The sequence below is a fragment of the Sminthopsis crassicaudata genome, chromosome 4 (genome assembly GCF_048593235.1).
Source record: "Sminthopsis crassicaudata isolate SCR6 chromosome 4, ASM4859323v1, whole genome shotgun sequence".
Classification (NCBI taxonomy): Eukaryota; Metazoa; Chordata; class Mammalia; order Dasyuromorphia; family Dasyuridae; genus Sminthopsis; species Sminthopsis crassicaudata.
Window position 1 is genome coordinate 432617918 of NC_133620.1, and position 23560 is coordinate 432641477.

General features: G+C 36.2%; 1 protein-coding gene across 7 annotated transcripts in view; it reads left to right on the forward strand.

Moving 5' to 3' along the window:
• Positions 1-23560, forward strand: part of HIPK1 (homeodomain interacting protein kinase 1) — a 43524-nt gene that overhangs the window by 12437 nt on the left and 7527 nt on the right. For 3 of the 7 annotated variants that reach the window (XM_074263112.1, XM_074263116.1, XM_074263110.1), the window contains exons 3-11: positions 8161-8284; positions 11582-11701; positions 12330-12416; positions 13077-13261; positions 13652-13814; positions 14898-15123; positions 18963-19084; positions 20013-20147; positions 23168-23310. In XM_074263112.1, the coding sequence (XP_074119213.1) occupies positions 8161-8284; positions 11582-11701; positions 12330-12416; positions 13077-13261; positions 13652-13814; positions 14898-15123; positions 18963-19084; positions 20013-20147; positions 23168-23310 (1305 nt within the window). The remainder of the gene's footprint in view (positions 1-8160; positions 8285-11581; positions 11702-12329; positions 12417-13076; positions 13262-13651; positions 13815-14897; positions 15124-18962; positions 19085-20012; positions 20148-23167; positions 23311-23560) is intronic. The other 4 variants (XM_074263113.1, XM_074263111.1, XM_074263115.1 and 1 more) reach the window with 2 other exon arrangements.

Sequence of the window (23560 nt, forward strand, 5' to 3'; positions counted from 1 at the left end):
GATCTTGTTTCTGGACTTAACTTTTTTTTTTTTTTTAGAGCTAATTGGGGTTTCTCCTTAGTATCTCTTGTAACCACTTTTTGAGAAAAGAGTATCTCTTGTAACCACTTTTTGAGAAAAGAGAAGATTCTGAGACTTTGAGGACTGTCAAAAGTTGTGGCATCACTGCCATTCTTTCATTTAAGACCATTCTACTCCATTCTCATTCTTTTCTCATTTAGTGAAAGGTTGGCTGTATTTATTGCTGATGGGGTTGTGATTACCACCACTGTTTTTCTAAGGTTTTAAACTGGGAGTATTAAATATTTTAGAGGGAAAAAACCCCATCAGCTACAACCCTAATGTCCATTGTTTCTGAATCACATTTTCAACTTTCTTTTCTTCCACAACATCATAGGATCATAGATTTAAAGCTGACTTTAGATTTAGAAGACTCTCAGACATCATCTAATCCTAGGCTTTTTAAACTTTTTCTTTTCACAACCCTTTTTTTTTTTTTTTTTTTTAATTTTATAATTATAACTTTTTTTTTTTTTTTGACAGTACATATGCATAGGTAATTTTTTACAACATTATCCCTTGTATTCCCTTCTGTTCTGAATTTTCCCCCTCCTTCCCTCCATCCCCTCCCCTAGATGGCAGGCATTCCCATACATATTAAATATCTTATAGTATATCCTAGATACAATATATATGTGCAGAACCGAATTTTGTTGTTGTTGTTGCAAAGGAAGAATTGTATTCGGAAGGTAAAAATAATCTGAGAAGAAAAACAAAACAAAACAAAATGCTCACAGTTTACACCATTTCCTAATGTTCCTTCTCTGGGTGTAGCTGCTTCTGTCCATCATTGATCAGCTGGAATTGGATTAGCTTTTCTCTATATTGAAGATAACCACTTCCATCAGAATACATCCTCATACAGTATCATTGTTGAAGTGTATAATGATCCCCTAGTTCTGCTTGTCACAACCCCTTTTTGCTTGAGAAATTTTTGTGTGACTCCGGATATATAGATATATAAAAAGATATAGAAATCAAAAATTTACTAATAATAAATCATAATTTCATTGACTCTCACATTCAGTACCGCAGCCCCTTATGGAGTCGCAAACCCCAGTTTAAGAAGCTGGGATATCTAGTTCATGTGATTTTTGTTGTTTGTTTGTTTTCCTTCTGATCATAGACAAAAGATTTTAACTGGTTTGGCTTTTAACCTGAATGTCATATAGTTTGTTCCTTTATACCCCTGGATTGATAAGTTAAGCAGTTATCCTAATTAGTTTGTAATACCATAGTTATTGGAAGACAACTTCATTTTTGGCACAGATATAGTTATTACTACTGGTATGGAGAAACATAGAATTGAAGAAAAATTTGCCTATTTAAATAGAGCAAAGCCCTTGACCCTGATTATTATTATTTTTAATTTTAATTTTTAATTTTATTATTTTAATTTTATAATTATAAAATTTTTTTGACAGTATATATGCATGAGTAATTTTTTTATCCCTTGTATTCATTTTTCCAAATTTTCCCCTCCCTCTCTCTACTCCCTCCCCTAGATGACAGGCAATCCCATACATTTTACATGTGCTACAGTATAACCTTGATACAATATATGTGTGTAAATCCAATTTTCTTGTTGCACATTAAGTATTGGATTCCGAAGGTATAAGTAACCTGGGAAGATCGACAGTAGTACTAACAATTTATATTCACTTCCCAGTGTTCCTTCTGTGGGTGTAGTTGTTTCTCTTTGACCCTGATTAAAAAAAAAAAATTCTTAATGCTTTTTGCTCACTCAAGGGCTTTTATTTCCTAGATAATAACATATGCCATAATTATTTGCATACTACTCTCTTGGATCCATCTCCCCCAGTCTTTCACTCTCTTTCCTATTATATTAACTCTAAGATGGGCAAAAAAATTAGAACTTCTGGGATTTGGTCACTACTGTTCCAGGTAGTCTACTTTAGTCTTTCAGATTCTGATCAAAAAAAGAAAGAAAATCATGATTTACCCAGAGTTATACAAACAGTTCTGAGCAAAATTAACTTGACTCATTTTCATTAGTTGTTTCCCCATCACAGATTACATGTATTTTGAAGGACCAACTGCTTAGCCACCTGCCTGTGGAAGTAATGGGAAAAGATTCCATAATAAAGGATTGAGTGCCTTTTAGCTTTTTTCCCCATCTCTTTGATGTTTTTCTTTTTTGTGCCTCCACTTCCACCCTTTCTTCCATGTTGACCAGCTGTTCCTGGTTGGACACTGCATTCTACTTTTAGAAATTTGCTTTTATTAGTAATTGCTAATAATTGAACTTATTGAAATCCCAGTTAGAGAGTATATATGTAGAGTTACTTACAGAAAACATTTTAATGGATTTTTATTTCAGAGTGGGTACTCTAAAGGTAGCATAGGCCTGATTTAATGTGTTAGCTAGAATTCAATGGCCGTGTAGAGAGCTGCTAACTGTGATCTCCTTTCTGGCCCTTTCATATGAAGTTGTCACTTGAGCACTTTTGATCCTGAGTATACCCTCAGGTGATGAAGCTGAATTTATTGATTTCCTTTTTCTAGAAGAGGCTTTTCAAATGCTTTGAATCCATCCCCTGATAATTCTTCAATAAAGCTCTTTTAACTGCCCAGTATACTTGGCCCCTCAATTGTAGCTATGAAATCTTAACCCAAGCTAAGCAAGGGTCTCACCTAGAAATAGAGGTACATTCTGTGCTGTTTCTGAGGTTTATGATTTAGGACTTTTTGAATTTGACATTATCTGTGCTGCTGCTCTGTGGTAACAGCAGGGTTGAGGTTTTCTATCTTTATCACTAGCTTTTATCCACAGTGGGGAGCTTAAGCGTCTTTCATGCTGCTTTGCCCTCTTTAAAAAAAAAAAATGCATCAAACATTTGCCTCTTTTAGGAAACAGGGAAATCTTTCTGGTCAGGGAGACATCAAAATTTGAAAGTTAATCTTTCATCTCCTTAATTTTAAAATACTTCATGATGATACTACATACCACAATATTAGCAGCTTTCACACATTTTTTTTTGGTTAATCTTTTTGCAACAGATAGCGTGGATCTAATTAGGTAGTGGATAGCACTAAAATCAATGAGCTTTGTGCATGGCCCACATAAATGGTGACTCGCTTCAGACAGATTGTTGTCTTTGAGTCTTGAGTTCTTAGGGGACAAAGGTTTTGCTCTAACGTGTGAACCCATGTATAACTAGCTTCACCAATTTCCATGCGGGTAGTTTTCTATTCTTCAACAGAGCAGCTGGCTCATATTTCCAGCTGAGATTTCATTATTTGATATGTGGTAGGAGGACAGAATCTAGTAAGGAAAAGCATTTTTCCCACCATTTTATCATTTAAAGAAAAAACAAAATATCTCCAACTAGTTAGAGTGAAATTGTATACATTCTAACTTTATTCAGGGCTGTAGAAAGTCATTTGGCATAACATCTCTGATCTGGTAACTGGACTTAATACCTTTGAGAGGAGAAAGGGAAAACAAAGACTTGTGAAAAGAATGATTTGTGCTAAATGGCCTGTTGTCAGGGCTTTCTGAACTCCACTGTCTGGACTGCAAATAAGTTTTAGTGCCTCAGGGTGTTTTCAATTTAAAGTAAGTTTGAAGTTGAGAAATCACAAGGGAGGAACTTCTATTCCCTCTGCTGGCTTCAGTAATTAGACCCTTTTTAGTGTTCTGTCCAAAGTGAGTATACAACTCCAAAAGTGAGTATACAACTTCAAAGATGAAAAAAAAAATTAAGACCTATTTAAATTGTGGGGTTTCTTTCATTGACAGCAATTAAAACCATCTCTCTTAAGTGGGGCTACAGACATATGTCATCTTTTCAGCTTCAATTGATGCAGTGAACACCTGGCAAGTGACACTTTCTAGGTTTTGTTCAATTTGTAGGTTTTTGAGAGATTGAGAGATTATGTGGGGTAGACCTAGTGAAAGAAGATACAATAATGAAAAAAAATTGTTTTAAGAACTAGCTGAATAAAGGGGTTGGTTTGTCATATTACTGTTCCTTCATGAATTCTGGAATTGTTTTCTGTTCTACATGAAGAAATAACTTCTTTCTTATTATATATATGTGAGTTGAACATTTTTTTCTCTCTCTCTCTCTCTCTCTCTCTTTTTTTTTTTTTTTTTTTTGAGCCTGGGGTTAAGTGACTTGCCCAGGGTCACACAGCTAGGAAGTGTTAAGTGTCTGAGACCAGATTTGAACTTTGGTCCTCCTGAATTCAAGGCTGGTGCTCTATCCATTGCGCCACCTAGCTGCCCCCAAGTTGAACATTTCTAGGCTATCAATATAAGGAGAAAGATATAGTGAGCTGAACAGGTCTCGTTTTTTGACCTACTTTGTGTGCTGTCTCTTGTTTATCTTTGGTTTTACAGTGGGACTGTTGTTCTGAGGGAACATCTATAGATTTTTCCAGCTAGTTTTGTTGCCCCATAAACAGAAGGTAGCTAATGTGGAAAAATTAATATCTTTTTAGCTAATATTTTTTCATTTTTATTGGAAGGGAGGGGGCACAGAGAGTATTTTCCTTCATTGACTAAAACTTTGAGTCTGAGAGAAACATAAAAAGTATGTTTATTCCCTGTTCCTTAAATGAGTCATTGGATAGCCAGGCCACTTCCTGTAACTCTATCTTTTGGGGATTTAACATGTCTTCCTTGTAAGGTTGGGGTGGCAGAATTAGTTAGCTCCTCCTCTGTGGATAATTGACAGTGTTCTAAGCTGAAATCTTGGCTTTGGCAGAGAGCCATATTTGAGCTCTACCTGCCAGCTGGTTTTAGCACTATCCTGAGCTTGAAAAGGATGGTTCTTTCTAGCTGAAAGTTGAAATCTCATGGCCCCTTACCTTTGCAGTCTTTCATGTTGTTTCTGGATTTGCTAGCTCTCTGGTTCATTAGAGAACTCCTATTACCTCTGTGTTGGAAAAACACATGCCATTGGCATTTCATTAAACTGAAATTCCATCAGTTCTGTGTGTAGTTACAACCACCTGCAATAGGAATGGTGCCCAGAGCTGGGCCTCTGCCCACAATTCAAGTATTTGAGCTTTTGAAGGTTGCTTCTTTGATTAATAATTCCACAGTCCAAGTCAAATAGTCCTGTAAGAGGTGGCAACAAGCCACAGCCATTAGCTGTTGAAAGTCAGGAGCTGGCTGTAAGCTTTCAAATTGCTGATCTATACAGGATCTGTAACTCTTAATAGAATCCTATGACTGATTTTTAAGTTTGGGAAGAGGCAACGGTGTGATGTCTTGTCAAGATCATTGCACTGAAATTACTTACAGGGCTTGCTAGCTAGATGTTCTTGAGGACTTATCCTCTCATCTACGATTTATTTTATCTGTAAAATGGTGATGATAATCTGTAAAGTGGTGATACCACTTGTGAACATAGTTGTAAGGGTCATATAAAATATAGCCCAATTTCTTAGACTGTAGTTTGTGATTCCATCTGGAGTCTTGAAACTGAATGTGGGGGATCGAGAAATGACTTATTATCAGCAAATGTTTGAAAGTTTTTAGAAAGTTTTTTCTAAACCTTAAAGTATTATTTTTATTTGGACTACTACTCTGTAAAACCTCTTAAAATACATTTTATTAGTGCCATTAATCTTTTCTATTATTGAGGGAGGGAATCCTCTTTTGTGACAAATATAGAGTTAAAGCAAAGCATCATATGCCAGAAGATGGCATTTACCATATTTATCACAGGCTTCCCTAGTAGGCCTCCCCTCCCCGCCTCCCACTATGAGAAGAGGGAATATAGGAGTTCTCTATTCTTGGGGCTTTCATTAGTGAAAGCCTCTTTAAAAATTATAATACTATTCGAAGAGATTAATAATGCCTCCAAAGTGATCTTTTCTGAAGCCTAGTTATTGCTGGAATATAATTGGAAAGTTTCCTTCCTGGAAAGATCTGTACTTGGAACAAATAGAGGAAATCCTTGGGACAAGATGTATTCTCATTTTTTTATTCAATCATTTAGGTTGTATATTAAAATCTTTTTGGATTTCTGGGATTGTAACTTCTTAACTGAATGAAAGATCCTGTTTCCTCTGATAATAATATAGGAGTTTAATTAGGGTGGTTACTTTTGAAGAATTTTAAATGGAAGGAATTTGAGACTTCACAGATGGGCCAGTCTGCTCTGAAGATAACTGTGTCTTGTGCTGTTTGTTCCTGGGGCTGATTCTGGAAGCTTAATCCTTTTTTGGTACAGCTTTCCTTCTTTAACAAACTAGACCTATTCTTAACTTTGGCTAGTCCTCAGTGCCCCGATTTCTTTTCTATTATTTCTTAGGTGAGGGGCTTTTCCTTCTGGGTTTTCTTAATGCCTGCTTGTTTTACTTGTTTGACAGATGATGGCTTTATTTCTGCTGCAAAGGGATCAATAGGCAACATAATAAGACACATGTTGTGGGCTTCAGCTTTCTGCTATGTCCTGTGGAGTTTACTGTGAGCATAAAGCATTAACTCATCTCTTTGGAAATTGAAAGCAGAGACACCTTTTCCTAGGGCAAGTTGAAGGGGTACTCAGTAAAAGGGGTTGATTCTTGTACATTTTTTAAAAAAAGGAATAAGAAATGTAAATTTCCTATTTTCATGGGCTTTGCTTAAAGGGTTAAAAATAATCTTTTGCTGAAAACTGGTATTCATGATATCTTTGTGTGATATACAGTAAATTGGGATAGAAAAAGAGATATCAGCCCACAAGTAACTTTTTGAATTTTCTAGCACTTGACACTGAACCTAATACAGGACTCATGAAAAAGCCCTGGTTTCTTTGTGAGAAGAGATGCAATTACAGGTTAAAAGAGAGACATTTGAGAAGAGGGATCTCTTTCCTTCATTTCTTTTTCTTTTTTTTTTTTTTTTTTTTTTTTTTTTTTTTTTGCTTAAAGTCAGTTTATATATAAACTTTTTTTTATTTTGGTGGTGGTAGAATTGGTCAAGAAATTCTGTAGCATTATGTACTCAGTATTATTATACAGACATTATGACCGACGTCAACAAACATTTTATTAGTTGAAGATCTACTGAGTGAAAGGAAATTTTTTTTTTTTTGAGTTTCAAATTCTCTACCTTCACCCCATGTCTCCTGTGACATCAGCCAATTAGATTTACTCTACATATACACCCATACAGAATGTATTTCCAGATTAGCAATGGGCACAAAGAGTTTTCTAGATATTTTCAAAATTAAGTGTTACTCCACAGAATTTCCAGACTTATTTGATTATCTTCTCCTTCTAGGCATCCACATTAGTGTTATCTTAGAAATCTTTTTCACATTGCAGAAGTTGTAGCTTTATACAGAACAGTACAGTGGTCTTCCATAATAGTATAGCAGAATGGGGCCGTCTTAAGGTACTCATTAGCCACATGACCCTAGGCAAGTCACAAAGTCTTTCTCTGTGCCTCTATTTTGTCATCTGTAAAACGTGGGGGTTAGCCTCAGTGGTTTCCAGCTCTAAATCTATGATCCTATGATAAATTTTTCTGCTCTAAACTTAGCTTCATTTTGGCAATGAAACAAAAGGAACCAACTTAATCATTTAACATCTTATTGACAGGGGAGAGATACAAAATTCTTTGGTTAACATAGCAAAAATAATTTTCGGTTTCATAAACAAAATGTGCCTTGCTTTCTGTGCAAAAGCAGGATTCGTTTGGCATTTTTAGGTGTTAATTGCTCATAATCCTTTTTTAAATTAATTTTATAATTATAAATTTTTTTTGACAGTACATATGCATGGGTAATTTTTTTTTTTTTTTTTTTTTTTTTTTTACAACATTATCCCTTGTATTCACTTTTCCAAATTTTCCCCTCCCTCTTTCTACTCCCTCCCCTAGATGACAGGCAGTCCCATACATGTTAAATGTGTTACCATATATCCTAGATACAATATATGTGTGTAAAACTAAATTTCTTGTTACACAGTAAGAATTGGATTCCAAAGGTATAAGTAACCTGGGTAGAAAGACAATAGTGCAAACATTTTACACTCATTTCCCAGTGTTCCTTATCTGGGTATAGCTGTTTCTGTCTATCATTGATCAACTGGAACTGAATATAATCCATTTTTTAATCTGATGCTTTTGCTTTATAGGGCTCCTGAAATCATACTTGGACTGCCATTTTGTGAGGCTATTGATATGTGGTCCTTGGGCTGTGTGATAGCTGAGTTGTTTCTGGGCTGGCCTCTCTATCCTGGTGCTTCAGAATATGATCAGGTAAGAATGGGCTTTGGGCGGGAACAGGCCAGACAAGTTATTTCTAGTGAAGTGGTTAGATATTAGGGAAAAGCAATTATGGCAAAAGCCCTATCCCAGTGCAATATGGATTTTGGAAAAAGTGGTGTGTTTTAACACTTTCTCTCCAAACCACCTGCTCTCTGAGACTGCAGTCATTCAGGGCCTTTAGTGGCAATTTTTGGTGTTTGGCATTTCCAAAAAATGATCGAGAATGCAGTCCTATGATATTCTACCTTATAATGGCATCTTTTAGTCATGGATAGAGTGTTCCAGAGACTTAGCTTCAAGGTTCCATGCTAACTTGTGAATTAAAACACAAAAGAAAGAGATGAAAAATTAGAATATTCATTGTGAACTTTTGTGGAGTGTGAGTGAACCTGAACTTTGTGAATAGTTATCTCTTGTTTAAAAGTGATGTACTAGAATTAAATACTCTTCAAACTGAGATGGGTTTACAGTGCCTCTCTATGCAAGAGAATTTATGAAAGAAATAATCTATGATGGAAAATAGACTTTTGTGTTTTCTCATCTGTAAAAGTCTAGACTAGATAATGTTGAAAGTCCCTTTCCTCCTGGCCCCCTGACTGTGCTAACATATGAGTGTGATTCTGATAGTTAAGAAAGAACTTGGCAAGAATAGAAGAGCTATTCTGCAGTTTCCTTTGCTATTAAGCCATTTTGAAATCAAGTGGCCCCTGAGTTTGAGAAATTGGGGGGCGGGAAGGGTTGTAGGATTGGGTTATGGAAATTACTCTTAAATGATTCCTTCTTCGATTTCCCATTCTCCAGTTAGATGATTGTGATACAGAGCCATTTAAAAAAAAAAAAATGAGCTTATGTTTATTTCCTTTTCAGTTGAGTAATATTGTTGTACAGTGGAGGAAAGATATTTACTAGTTTCCAGAAGTTGACTTATGCTTCCATAAGTGAAGCATAGATTTCTTGTTTTATAAGTGTTCATATTTTATGCTATTTTATATTTTATGTAATTTTGTAATTTTATTCAGTCTTGTGAGAGGTAGTCCAGTAGCAGTGTGTTAATCTCTGTTTTGAACTGAAGACATTGGCCACAATTGTTTAATCAACCCATTGGCTAGATCCACCTGGTACCTGTCTCTCCTCTCCCCCAGTGAAAGATTACTATTGTACCTTTTCCTGGGAAGAATAAACTGAAGGTATAAATGGGCAGTTTTCATGTTTATGGAAAAAAAAAAAAAAAGATCTGATAATTCTGGGAATCTTATCAGTGTTTGGGTGTGGTGCTTTGAAGGGTGGGGCTTACTGGAGGTGGTAGATTCAGGAAGGTGCTTTTTCCAAGGCTCTGTAAGGAAAATGTTGCAGTAATGGGAAAGCATTAGAAGCAGTGTATTGTGTCCCATGTATTGTTGCTATCATTAACACCAAGTGTTTCTTTGTGATTTGTCTTCTGTAGCTGTATCTTGTTAATTGTGAAGAACAGACTAGCTTGTTGTCACAAAGAACTATTTAAATTTTGAAGCACAAAGCAGTGTTGAATTATTAAACTACAAATATAGAGTGTTACCCAGATTTGAATTCATTTGATGACATTTGGTCTCTGGATATTTTCACTGCTTTTATTCCTGGTGATTTGGCTCCCATTGTCAGCTCACGTTTGACTTCTGCAAGGAGCCTTTGCCAGTCCTCCTCAATCTGGAGTCTACACTGTGTAGAGCTTGGCACCTTGACTACCCTATCAAGACTGTGAGGATCTTGAACCAGAACTATAGTTTGCCTTTCTTTGTACCCTCAGTGCTTAGCATGCAATATCTGACACTTAGGAGGTACCTGGTCTTTTCCAGCTCTGTGGGAATAGATATTATTGTTGGCCACATATTATAAATGAAGAAACTGAGTTTATAAAAGGTTAAGGGACTTACCTTGGGACTGTATTGATAATAAGGATCTGAGCCCAAGAAGTGCTGGCCCTGACAAGTCTTCTGTCCACAGAGAGCTACTGCTTATGGGGTTTCTCATTTGAAAAGTTGGCTGATTTTGAAGTATGTGCTTGCGAGGTCTACATTTGACCTCTGGTTTTACGGATTTTTAAAAACATATCTACACTTTTTAAAAATGTTTTTTATTTATTTTTTATATGCATAGGTAATTTTTCAGCATTGACAATTGCAAAACCTTTTGTTCCAACTTTTCCCCTCCTTCTCTCCAACTCCCCCCCCCAAATGGCAGGTTGACCAATACATGTTAAATACAATATGACATTTACACTTTATCATCATAGATAGAACAGTTATCTTTTTTTGGAAAAGAGTAAATAGCATATTACTGTTTTGAAGCTGAAACAAAATTGATACTTTACATGGAAACTAATGAAAAAGGGGGCAAGGAAGAAGAGATAAAAAAGAAAAATGTGGTGGCCTCAGTCCTGAAAGTGTGTTTGTACCTTAATGGGATTTAGAGGATGATGAAAGTATTTTAAGAGCTGCATATAGTTTTGGTGGAATGGCAGAAGCACTGGATTTTGGAGTTCTGAGACATAAGTGTGAATCCTAGCTCTGCTACTTGTTAGTTGTGGGAAATTACATGTCCCTTTACCCCTCTGAGACTCATTCCCCATCTGTAAAGTGGTGATATGGGGAGGAGGAGGCAGGATTGGATTTGAATGATTTCTAAATCCCTTCCCAATTTTTATATTGATCCTTTTATTGTAGAAGCAATTAGGAAACCCACGTATAAACAAGAATTCAGTTGAGTAGTAGAGAGGAGAGCAATTCAGAAAAAGAAGAGTTGAGAGTTGAGATTTATTAAGGGAGATTTCATGGAGGAATGGGCCCTGAGAAAAGGCAGCATATTCCTGGCCTTCAAAATACAGATATATCAAAGCTCATCTGGAGAGCAGGAGAAGCTCTTCCAAGGAAAGAGGGGGAAGAGTCCTTCATAGTTCACTAGTGAAGGTTTTTCCTCAAGTTTTCTAAACTTTTGTATTAAAAGAGTTCCTAAAACTTCACTATGTTCAGAACTGTTGGGTCCCATGTCTCTTCAGATAATTAACAAGTGCAATCAAAAGGACATTTGGGAATTTGTGGGTTGGTATGGTGTAAGTAAATATCAGTTTTTGTATATTGTTTAAAAATTGAACAGAATTTGTTGACCATGCCCTTTCCCTTTTATTTTCAGTTTGGTAAGAGATTAGGATTTTAAGGTGAAGCTCTTCTCTTTTTCTCGATCTCTGTCTCTTCTTTATGTATGTCTGTATGTGTATGTGTGTTTATATACTTTTTTTTTTTTTAATATTTACAGATTCGTTACATTTCACAAACACAAGGCCTCCCAGCAGAATATCTTCTAAGTGCAGGAACAAAAACAAGCAGGTTTTTCAACAGAGATCCTAATTTGGGTTATCCACTGTGGAGACTAAAGGTCTGTTTCTATTTTTTTTCCTAAATCTTAAAAAGTCATTTTTTTTTAGCATAAAATCCTTATGTAAGTTAAAATGAACATGTGTTTAATAGCTGCTTTTGTAAAATTATTCTTCTTGTCAAAAACCCAGTATATTTTTCTGAATAGTACCAAGTATTGAGAACCTTAGGTGTTTCCTGAAAATAAGTGTCTGCCTTTTTTTGGGGGGGGAATCTACTTTTCTTGTAAGAGAATCCGTGTAGTAATTTGATTAATCCCTGGCATCTTGCCTCCTTGGATTACTGGATACCAAATACTTTTAGTTTCTACCTTTGGTGTTGTCTCATAAATTATATCTAAGCAGTCTCCAGAAAAAGACTGATTGTTGTCATCTGCCAGAAACTGTGTTATGCCCCTGAGTTGTGTGCCTGTGGTTTTCTTTCTTTTTTTTTTTTTTTTTAATCATCTCTGAAAGTTGGCCAACTATTGAACTTACTTCTCTTGTATTGCACATTTTTATTTGCTATTTGTAGTTGGCAGGATGACCACACTTTGTTTCTTTGCTTTGTTGGCTTTTATTAAAAAAAAAAAAAAGTGAACATTGCAACCACATGGATTTTATCCCCTCTCCACAAACCATATTTTTCAGACACCAGAGGAGCATGAATTGGAAACAGGAATAAAATCAAAAGAAGCCCGGAAGTACATATTCAACTGTTTAGATGACATGGCCCAGGTGAGTCTGGAAAATCTGGGCAAGTCCCATTAAGTTATTGGCTTTCTCTAGAAGATATTAAATCTTTGTTGACAGACCTAAAGAAGAAATGACTATTGCCTTGGCAGCATAAGATGTGCTCATTGCTTGCAAAAAAAAAAAAAAAAAAAAATTGCATGTGAATTCAAATATGTGATTAAAGGGCACTTCAATCTTGGCAAGAGATTACTTTAAGAAATACTTGTTTCTCAATCATTTCTCATTATCTCTTTCAGTTAGGTTCAGATATTTGGTTGAGATATGTTTATGAGCAAGTTTCTTCCCTGTTCCAATTCTTCTAAACAATAAATAAAATGTGAGATTTGGAGATTAGGAATGCCGTGATATATGCTTATTTATGTATCTTTAAATTTTGTGAAAAATAGTGACAAAAAAAACACTATATTTTTAATCATGTAGAAATTCTTTGTTATTTAACAAATTTGGATAGTTTTTGGTCATAGAAGGTAAGGATAACTTCTTTTAGTTTGAATACTTAGGGAATTCATTAATAAGATTTTTTCCCATTATTCCTCTACTGGGAATTCAATATTTTTGGGAAAAGCAAATGGCTGATTAAATGCTTTTGGTTAATATTTTAAGTGATTTGAACATCATATTTCAAAAAAATTTTTTGGAAAGGTGAATATGTCTACAGACTTAGAGGGAACGGATATGTTGGCAGAAAAAGCGGATCGAAGAGAGTACATTGATTTGTTAAAGAAGATGTTGACAATTGATGCAGATAAGAGAGTTACTCCATTGAAAACCCTCAACCACCCATTTGTGACAATGACTCATCTTTTGGATTTCCCACACAGCAATCAGTGAGTTTGGGGTAATTTTAGCATTGGGGAGTTTTAGTCATAGTTTTCAACTTGTGTTAAAATTTCTACTGCTCACTCCATTCCTTTCTAGTAGTTAAAAGAAAGCTCTTGATTTAAGAACCATTTTAATCTTTATATATATTTGGATTTTTGGGGTATTTTTTCTTTTACTTTACAAATTTTGAGGTTATAGTTCAGTTACTGATTTTTCTTTGTTTTTAATCAAGAAATGCCTTTTAAAAAGTATATTAAGCACCTTTATACCCATACAAAATCATTTTAAAAAAACATTCTTTTTGTTATTTGTATTGTGTGATTGCATGGTATGCATATTTTAAATGGTTTGCTGCCATTCTGGATGAGTCCTGAATTTTCATCTTTGTGTTGCAGTGTTAAGTCATGCTTTCAGAATATGGAGATCTGCAAAAGGAGAGGTCACATGTATGATACGGTGAAACAGATCAAGAGCCCGTTTACCACCCATGTTGCCCCCAACACAAGCACAAATCTAACCATGACCTTCAGCAACCAGCTCAATACCGGGCACAATCAGGTATGCCAGGAGGAAATGTAAAGCAAAGTGGGACGAAATGAAGGTGATCGGATGTAGCAACAGGGGTAGGTAGGTAGAGTAGTTTTGTTGATGAAGCTTTGTTTAGGATATTAGGAATTAAATCTTCATAGTGGTAGTATTATGATTGCATGACAAGATGCTATATTAAGTGCCCACTCAGAAAGAAAATTTTGCAGATCTGATCCCTGCCCTGTGACAACTTTTGGTTTACAAAAAGATCAAGTAAATGAAAACACACTCTTGAATTTTTTGCTCCCAGTTAGCTGCAATCCTGGGGCTTTAGACTCTTGGCTGTTTATGTAACATGGCTGTTGAGATAACTTCATTTTGTACTGATCATATTGAGTGTTATTAAAACAATTAGTCTGGACTCTTGAAAGCCCAAGTTCAATGTTTAAACTAGACTCCTTTTTAAAAGTAAAAAGTTTGAATGAAGATTTTTGTGAGTGCTAATAAACGAAGGAAAATATTTTGAGAAGAATTTCAAATCCAGCCCCTTTCTCCATGGAATAAAGCTAGGACACTTTCAGTTGGTTTGGAAACCAGAGAGAGGGAAGAGATAGAGAGGGTGTGGGGAGGAGGGAAAGGAGGGAGGAGGAGGAAAGAGAAAGAAAGAAAGTGCATGAATTTAAAACAAAATACAAAATATGAAAAAAAAATAGGAAAAGACAGGCAGAAAAAAGGAAAACAAAACATGTCTTGTGTCCAGCAGAACATCAGAGTGGATTCAAAATATGTAACAACACATTTCTCTTTCAAGAAAGCATATGTAATAGAAGAAGATACTATATTCATAACTTGTCCATCTTTGCTTTCTTGTAGTTTTCTACTTGTTCTCTACTATTCACTTTTTACTTTCTAGAAATTTATATTTTAAGGGGAAATGACCATTTAATTTTACATTTTTGAGACTGGAAATTTGTGTCTTTAGCCAAAAGGTTATTCAAAGACATTGTTCAGCCTAACTTTTCATTTGTTTTAGCTATTCGACAAATGTTTTGTGTGAATGATAATGCCCCCCTGGACATTCCTTTTTACAAATCTAATGTTTGTGTTTTTTAGGCCAGTGTTTTAGCATCCAGTTCTACTGCAGCAGCAGCTACACTCTCTCTGGCTAATTCGGATGTCCCCCTGCTAAACTACCAGTCAGCTCTGTATCCATCATCTGCAGCACCTGTTGCAGGAGTTGCCCAGCAGAGTGTTTCCTTGCAGCCTGGAACTACTCAAATTTGCACTCAGACTGATCCATTCCAGCAGACTTTCATCGTATGTCCACCTGCTTTTCAAAGTATGTCTCAACTTGATTGGGACTCCTCTGTGCCTACTTCTGGCATTTTATTGCACTTTGTATTTCTTTTAGTTTTTCCCTTAGGAAGAGCTTTATAATTCTTGAATCTTATCATCAGAGTAATTTGAGATCAAGTCATGGTCCCAGTCAGTCTCATTCTCTACTGTTGTTTTCTCCTCTTTCTTGCTAATGAGATGCCCTTCCACTTATATTCAAGGCCTGATGGTGCATTGGATCCTAGTACACATATACAGAGTAAATACATTCTCAAAAACTTGACTGTAAATGGAATCATACTTTAAATTTCATTTCTATTTCAAAATTGTTTAAAAAAAAAGCATTGAAAATATAGTAAAATCAAATTTAAAATAGAAGTTTAGCGCTGGAAGTTACTTTTTTTTTCTTTTTTTCCCACTGAGATTGGGGTTAAGTGACTTGCCCAGGGTCACACAGCTAGGAAGTATTTAGTGTCTGAGACAGATTTGAACTCGGGTCCTCCTGAATTCAAGGCTTGTGCTCTATCCACTGCGCCACCTAGCTGCCCCCTGGAAGTTACTTTTAATACCTTTTTCTAACTTCCTCATTTTAAAGATGAGGAAACTGAGACAGTTGAGGAAAAATAAAGTCTAGATGAAAAAAATTGGGATTATCTGGTAAAATATTTATCACAGTACTTAAATTAAAAAATAAAAAATATTCAATAGGAAACTACCTAATGATCCTTGCCACATGCAAAGGAGAAGCAAGAGAAGACAACAGGATTTTTTTTTTTTTACCTTGTGAATTATTTTTCTGCTTCTGACTCCATTATTAACAGGCAGCTGCCAAGAAGGAAGCTTTGTCTTAAGGTGGCTCAAAAATTTTTTTTGTTTTTCTTCTGTTCCTCCTCTTCTATTATTATATTATAATCCTGGGGAAAAGCCCCTTAACTTTTTCCTGTCTGGCCCTTCTTTCTATAAGATGAGGAAACATGTTGATCTGCCAAGTATTAAAAAGTTGCTTTACTATTTTAAATAAACCTTCTGAGCACAATCCCTGGCTCTTCAATAGAGGAAAACCTATGTGTAAGAGCTTCAAGGCAACAAATCAGGATTTGAGAGTACTTTTCAGATGTTTTCCTAGACCTTTAGAACCAAGGTCATTTATTTATATATTATTTGTTGATTGACTGTCAGTCTTTTGTCTGGTTTCTGACAGAGCCAGAGGAAGCAGAAAGAAAGGAAGGAAGGACTAGGGGAGACAGAAAGATTACAGGACAGCAGGCGAGCAATAGCCATGTATACCAGAGAGAAGCCTCAGGGAGAGTGGAGAAGCAGATTTGAATTTCTGTGAATGCAAATTTACAGCATTTATAGCAAAAGGCTTGGGCCTTTGCCAATTTCCCATATTTATAAGGTGTATTCCTGGAAAATTCCCTCTGTATTGGATTGTAATGCCTAATGAAAGTTACTGGGTATTGAATAATACCTGTGTTGGCCTTGCTGGACTGCTTCCTTTTTCCTTCTTTCATGATCCTCCCACCTCTTTATCTTCACTTTTTAAACTGATTCTTGGGCAGTTTTCATGCCTGTGGCCCAATGAATTGACTTTCATTTCTCAGTTGGAGCTTTTGAGAGCAATAGAGTAGCTTGAGAAAAAAATAACTTCTGAAGATTTGGGGAAGTCTTGTTTTAGTCTTATTCAGTGTCTGAGTTGTGGATGGAGCTTGAGTAGCAATTGTTCTATGTCTGAGGCTTCTATTCTCCTAAGCTCAGGGCTTGTGTTAGAAGTGAAAGCCTCTTGGACAGGCTCATCTTTTCCTTCTGTAGTGATTATACTTGGAGTGTTGAAAACTAGAGAAGAAGGGAAGTAGAAAACTGAAAATGAAGAAGTATTGGTATACAATATAGCAGTTTATGAAACAGGATAAAAGCAGAATTTGGAGAGCCATCTGGTCATTTAAGCAGTCATATCTTGCATGGTAACAATTGTCTTTTTTGAGCTTAAGAATTGACTGTTTTTGTACTTCTAATTACATATTGATTTCTAATTAAGTCATTGCACTTGATTGATATCCAACTTGCAACTTACATGCAGATATTGGCTCTGAACTAGTAAACTTAGAATCATGGTTCTTTCTAGTGATCAAAGATCTAATGATCTGTGACAGATCTGGGCTATCATTTTCGGCATTATTGAGATTGAGCAGATAGATGTGGCTTCTGTTCAGAGGTGACTATGAAAATCTCACAGTTTTCATTTATTTTACATCATTACTTTGTATGTGATAATTGAGCTTGAGCTTCTTTCTGAAATTTTACATCCCTAGTGTTAGCAATTTAGAGGAAGCTGCTATATTATTGTACATTTTCAGGTAGATATACAGTTTAAGTGTAACCCCCAAAAGGAGGGTGGTTGCAATATTTTTTATTCCTCATTTTTTATTCTGATCTTAGACTGTATTAAAATTGTTTCTACGATCTCTTTAGTTTGTTTTGAACACTTTGGGATTGACCTCTTTCTTTAGTCTAATATGTTAGACTACTAAGATGAAACATGTGAGTAAACCAGTTTGCTTTAGACAGCAAAAAGCCGTGAGATTTGTGGATTGTTTTTGTTTTATAACAGCAAAGTAATATTAGTAGAGTTTGGGAGGCTTAGAAAATGTCACTGGAGGAATTCTTGTTTGAAATGGAATGATCATGTTCTAATCAAAGAAAACTCTAGTAGTATGGAGGAAAAAGATGATTACCTACAGACAAAACTGATGTTTTCTATTTTTTATTTTTTTCATTTGGTGTTGGTCATTGGTAAGTCAGAGGGATGCTGCTTCCCTAATAATTTTTTGAAAGCAGTTCTCCTTCTTAAAAAAAGGAAAACACACTAGAGACTTTCCCTTTTTCTCAATCTCCCTTCTTCCTAGGGTGAAATATTTTCATTTACAGGAAAGGTCTGTGAAGTCTTGATATGATCAACAGATCTTTCTTGGAAACCATTTTTCCTAGAATCTTTGGTTAAAATAGTTTTGCTGCTATGACTTTGGGAAACAAGGAAGCTACCCCTTCCTTCACAGCAGTATGTCAACCACAAGAGGTTAGCCTTGTTTGTTAGATAAGCTGTTATTGATCAAGGTTTTGCAACAGTGACCCAAAAGCATCTGGTTAGATTTCTAAAATAGAAGAAAATGTATCTTTAACAGAACTAACTATTGTGTTTTCTATTAAGTTCAAATAACTTTGATGCTGATTTTTTTTTTTTTTTTTTTTTTTTTGGATAATGATATTTTTGGGTTTTGTGTATGTGGAATAAGGGGGCAAGATATCCTTCAAAATCTAGGAGGTGAATCTTAGAAAGATATGTTTTTTTGTTGTTTTGTGTAGCACCATCTTAGCTGCTAAGCCAAGAGAACCGCAGCATCTTTACATTCTTGCAAATGTAAAATACATTTATAAAGAACTTTGGCAAATTTACATTGTTGCTTTACATTCAAATCATGTTCACACAAAATGATCCCATCTGAAAAGCATGTTAGAGTTTTTAACCCTGTTGAACTAAAATGGTTGTGAGAAGATACAGATAAAAATAAGCATTGAAAGTAATTATCTTTAGATCACAATAGTATGATTAGGTCATAATTTAGAGTAATTTTTGGTCTGTTCTGATAGGAACAGGATGGAGAAATGAGCTGAGTGATATTTATGTCATGAAGAAGTATCATTTCCATTTTTTACTAGAGGAGTTTTGCTTTCCTTGATTCCCCCAAATATGGCCCTTTCTCAAAGTCCTTTGCCTCAAGTGGCATGGATGTGGCCTTGAGGGAATGGCATAAAGCAATCTCACCATATTATTGTTCCTGGCAGCTGGACTCCAGGCACCTGCGAAGCATTCTGGATTCCCTGTGAGGATGGATAATGCTGTGCCAATTGTACCCCAGGCGCCTGCTGCTCAACCACTACAGATCCAGTCAGGAGTTCTCACCCAGGTAAAACAGCCAGGACAAATTGGAGACCCAACAACTCTGAAATACCAGTGCCAGCTGGCTGTCACTGGTCTCTGACCATTGTCCCATGTATGGTCTTTGCTCTGACTGGTAGATCTTTCTTGGTCATAATTCAGTAGACTTTCTAAGGAATGACAGTTGTTGAGATGCTCTTCCCTAATGAGGACACAGTTCTGTTAGTATGTTCTTTAGATTTTCGAATAAAAGCTAGGAACCAGGAAAATAGAAACCCATCTGAGTGGGGCTTTTCCAGCTCTTGGAGCTGGAATTAGAATCCTCCTTCTGAATTGGTGTTGATAGTCTTCTAGTCCACACACATGATGTTTTGATTCTAAAATACAGGCTATCCAGGTGATTCTCCTGGTCTTCTCAGTCTGGGAAACTGGATCACAACCTCATAATTCTTTCAAAGAAGGAATCCTGTTTTGATCCTAGTGTTGATTTTGTCTGTTAGGTCAGAAGAACAGTAAAAAATTGATCCTTTTATAGAAGACGCAACCAGGAGGATCTCTGGTATATGTTTATACATCAGTAACTTGTTATGATTCAGATGTGTACATTTTAGTCTTTGGCTGTGTGAGGAATTCTAAAATCTTAAAACCTTATTTTGAGAGAGGGAATAAACCTTTTTAAGTGATTCCTTACTTGACTGAGTTTCAAAGAACTTGTCCTCCGATTCTATCCCAGGAAAAATTCCTAGACGGCTTCCTTTGGTCCATTGGTATTTGGCCTAATGGATGGCCTCTGTGGAGAATTGAAGGGGAAGGTTGTGCCTGATACATGTCTTGAAGTGATTTGAGATTGCTGATATATGTCAGGAATGATCCCCGGGGTGGGGCAAGACCCTTCTGAACCCAGTTAACCTGCCTCCATATGTTTGTTTCACTCACCTGCCTAATCTACGTTTCAGGGAAGCTGTACACCACTAATGGTAGCAACTCTCCATCCTCAAGTAGCCACCATCACACCGCAGTATGCGGTGCCCTTTACTCTGAGCTGCGCAGCCGGCCGGCCGGCGCTGGTTGAACAGACTGCCGCTGTACTGGTAATTCCCCTCACTTGATTGTGTTACTAACGGAGTTTCTTTGGTTTCTTTTTCTTTTCTTTTCTTTTTTTTTTTTTTTTTTTTTCCTGTTTGTTTTTTGTTCTGTTTTCTCATTTTTTTTTAATTTTTTTTTTTAACTTAGACTTGCAGAGGGCATGGAAGCATGTGCCATTTTGTGGCTGTGTTCTTGCTCCATCTTTAATGTCTCATTGTTTTCCTCCTTGATACTTGGCTGAAGCCCTGTCTGACCGATGCTCAGTGTGGCGCTGTAAAGATTCCAGAACCCTTGGCTTCTGTTCTTTACCAGCCTAATGTGATAAGCCCCCGATGAGCTTTTGCTAGTCTGTGCTTACTGTCCTAGCTTTACCCTCCTATCCTTGAGAATAAAGAAGTGGGCTTGAGTTTGGCTTGGCTACAAGGCACCCCTTGGCCTCCTTCCCCCCCAAAATGGCCAGCATGTGAGTTTCTTGGCGAGTCATTAGCTTTACTTTTTGTTTTGCTCTTTGAAGCATCTCTGTACATAGAAAAGTGGAAGGTGGTGCTTAAGCTGTGGTTACAACTCACACCAGCAATGCTTTTTAATCTTTTGCTTTAGTTGTTGGTATTAGCCTTCTTTGAACACATGGAAAGAGTTTCTAAAAGCCTGTAATTACATGTAATCAATCAATGACAATTTCCAACATCAAAATGTTGCTTTAGATCATGCTTTATTTTTGCCTGAAATGAAAGGTGAGCTAATTTTTAGAATGAGTTGCCATGTATTTTACAGTAAATTTAACTTTATCATGTGTGCTAGGATATAGATATATTTATCTAGAGGTAAAAATGCATCTTATTCTTATGTGTTAGACTAGTATTTTTAATTGTGATGTTAGGGGAATAATAGAAAAAAAGTGGGCCTTATATGTACATTTTTAGGATCAATCACGTTATACAATGATTATAGTTGTGCTTGACTTTTATACTTTGCATTGTAATTGGCTAATGGAGATCAGCATTTCTCATGTTTGGAAAACTCTTAAAATGAGTTTTTCCCTGTAACACTTTTTAGTTCTTGGGAAGAATTCCCTAATACTAATGCCCAACTTGGTTATATAGTATTTTGAAGCATTGTGAAGCAACACACAGCCCTATTTGGCTTTAAGTTAATCATATCAGTGACAAAGCCCATATGACAAGGTAGTTAGATTTTTTTGCCATTTCTGGACTCGAGCCCCTTGTTCTAACTTGCTTACCCAGAGTTTAGAAGTTAGGAGTGTTAGTTGACACTCCTCTTTTGCTGCTTTGCCTCAGTTTGCACTAGTCATTTGCTAAGCTTTGCATATTTTTGTCTTTCCTCTGTCAAAACAGTTCGTCGCTTGGAACGCCAGATTTCTGCCTCACGTTGGGATGTTATTTCTTGCTCTGTATTAAACTACATGCTTTGTCTTGTGCAGGTGTTGGCTTTTGGAAAGACGCATGGTGTGACTTAACAGATTTCTCTTTTTTTTTTTTTTTTTTTTTTTTTTTTTAAATTATTCTGCTTATGGTAGCAGACGTGTTTGCAGTTTCTCTGCTTTGAAGGCTTCTTGTTTGGAACCAGAATTTGTAATAAGTGGATCTGTTACTTGCAGAAATATTTTAAAAACACAATGTGTGTTGATAGTTTCAGACTTTTAAATTCAAGAAACAGACCCATCTGTGTCCCCTTCCCTATCCCTCCCTCTCCCTCTTTCCCCTCCCCAAGCATTGTAGGTGTATTGTACTGCAGAATATCATTCAAAAAAGGAAGTTTGCAAATCTGCTTCCATTTTTTTTTCCAGGAAATACCAGAACTCTTGGGAACAGCAGATGCAGTAAACATGTTTGCTGCAATGTGTAGTTAATAATCTGGCATGTAGCGAAGTAGAAGTAATACCTACTTATAATGATAAGTTTTTATGAAATTAAAAATAAAGTCAAGACAAAAAAATACATTGATACTTGTTGGCATTCTGAACAAATGCCCTTTTTTTTTTTTTTTTTTTTCCTTCCCCATTCTTTATTTTCAGATTCTATAATCATGCAACTGTTATGTGACTAGTTAGGTTATGTTTGATAGCATAAACCTGGTGGATTTCTTGCTTAATTTTTTTAATTTTTATTTTTTGCTGAGGGCACTTGGTTAAGTCACTTGCTCAGGGTCACACAGCTAGAAGTGCTAAGTGTCTGAGGTCAGATTTGAACTTAGGTCCTCCTGACATCAGGGCTGGTGCTCTACCCACTGTACCACCTAGCTGCCCCTATCTGGTGGATTTCTATCAAATAATCTGACCTTTAGTTATTCACATGTCATATCTCCATTTTCATAAATCTCTTTCTTTTAATCAAAAAAATATGATAGACTTATTCCTTTTTTCCCCTCATGCATTAAATTGTTCCGATGTGTGTCATCTGCTTACATTTAGATTTGATAATTCTTTTTAGTTTCATTGTGATTAAGCCTTTTTCAGTTTTTTTTGGTTTTTTTTTTGTTTTTTTCCTTGTTTTGGTGGGGCAGTTGGGGTTAAGTGACTTGCCTGGGATCACATAGTAAGTATTAAATATTTGAGGCTCGATTTGATATCTCAGGCCCTCCTGCCTCCAGGGCAAGTGCTCTATCCACTGCACCATCTAGCTGTCCCTTTTTCTGTTCTTTTAAAGCATATCACCCTAAATATAGTGTAGAAATAACATCCTCTAGCATTCATTAGAATTCTGCCTGTGAATTCTGATTCTTTTTCTCTGCAGTACAATAGAAACTCTTACCATAGGGTTATTTTTTTCTCCAATTCCCAGGGGGGAGAGCTTCTGGGGGACACAGTCAAAAAATAGTCATACATCACCTTTTCCTCACAATAAGAATTACAACCATGAGCCCCTTACGGCCTTTTCTTCTTTGTAATTTTTGCAAGTTAACAATCTACAAAGAACTTTTTGTTTAAAACAAACTTTTCATTTAATTTCTTGAGGGGCCTAATGATAAGTCATGTTTGGGTCTCTGTATGTGTGCTTCCTTGCAGCAGGCCTGGCCTGGAGGAACCCAGCAGATCCTATTACCTTCAACTTGGCAGCAGCTACCTGGAGTGGCTCTACACAATTCCGTTCAGCCTACTGCAGTCATTCCCGAGGCCATGGGGAGTGGCCAGCAGCTGGGAGACTGGAGGCAAGTGTCTTGCTATTTCTTTGTAAGCGACTATTCAAGAGAGGAGTTGCTAGAATATGTGGGACTTAGAGAGTGTAGAGAATTTGGAGAATAAAGGGAAGGAAGAGATGTATCCTCACTTTAAAATCTCTGGAAGTATATTATTCAAATGTAATAGAAGCATGGATCATTAAAAAAGCTGTGCTAATAAGGTCAAGAAACATCTAGGTTGGTTTTAAAGTTTCTTGGTCAGCAATTTCAGAAAATGTGA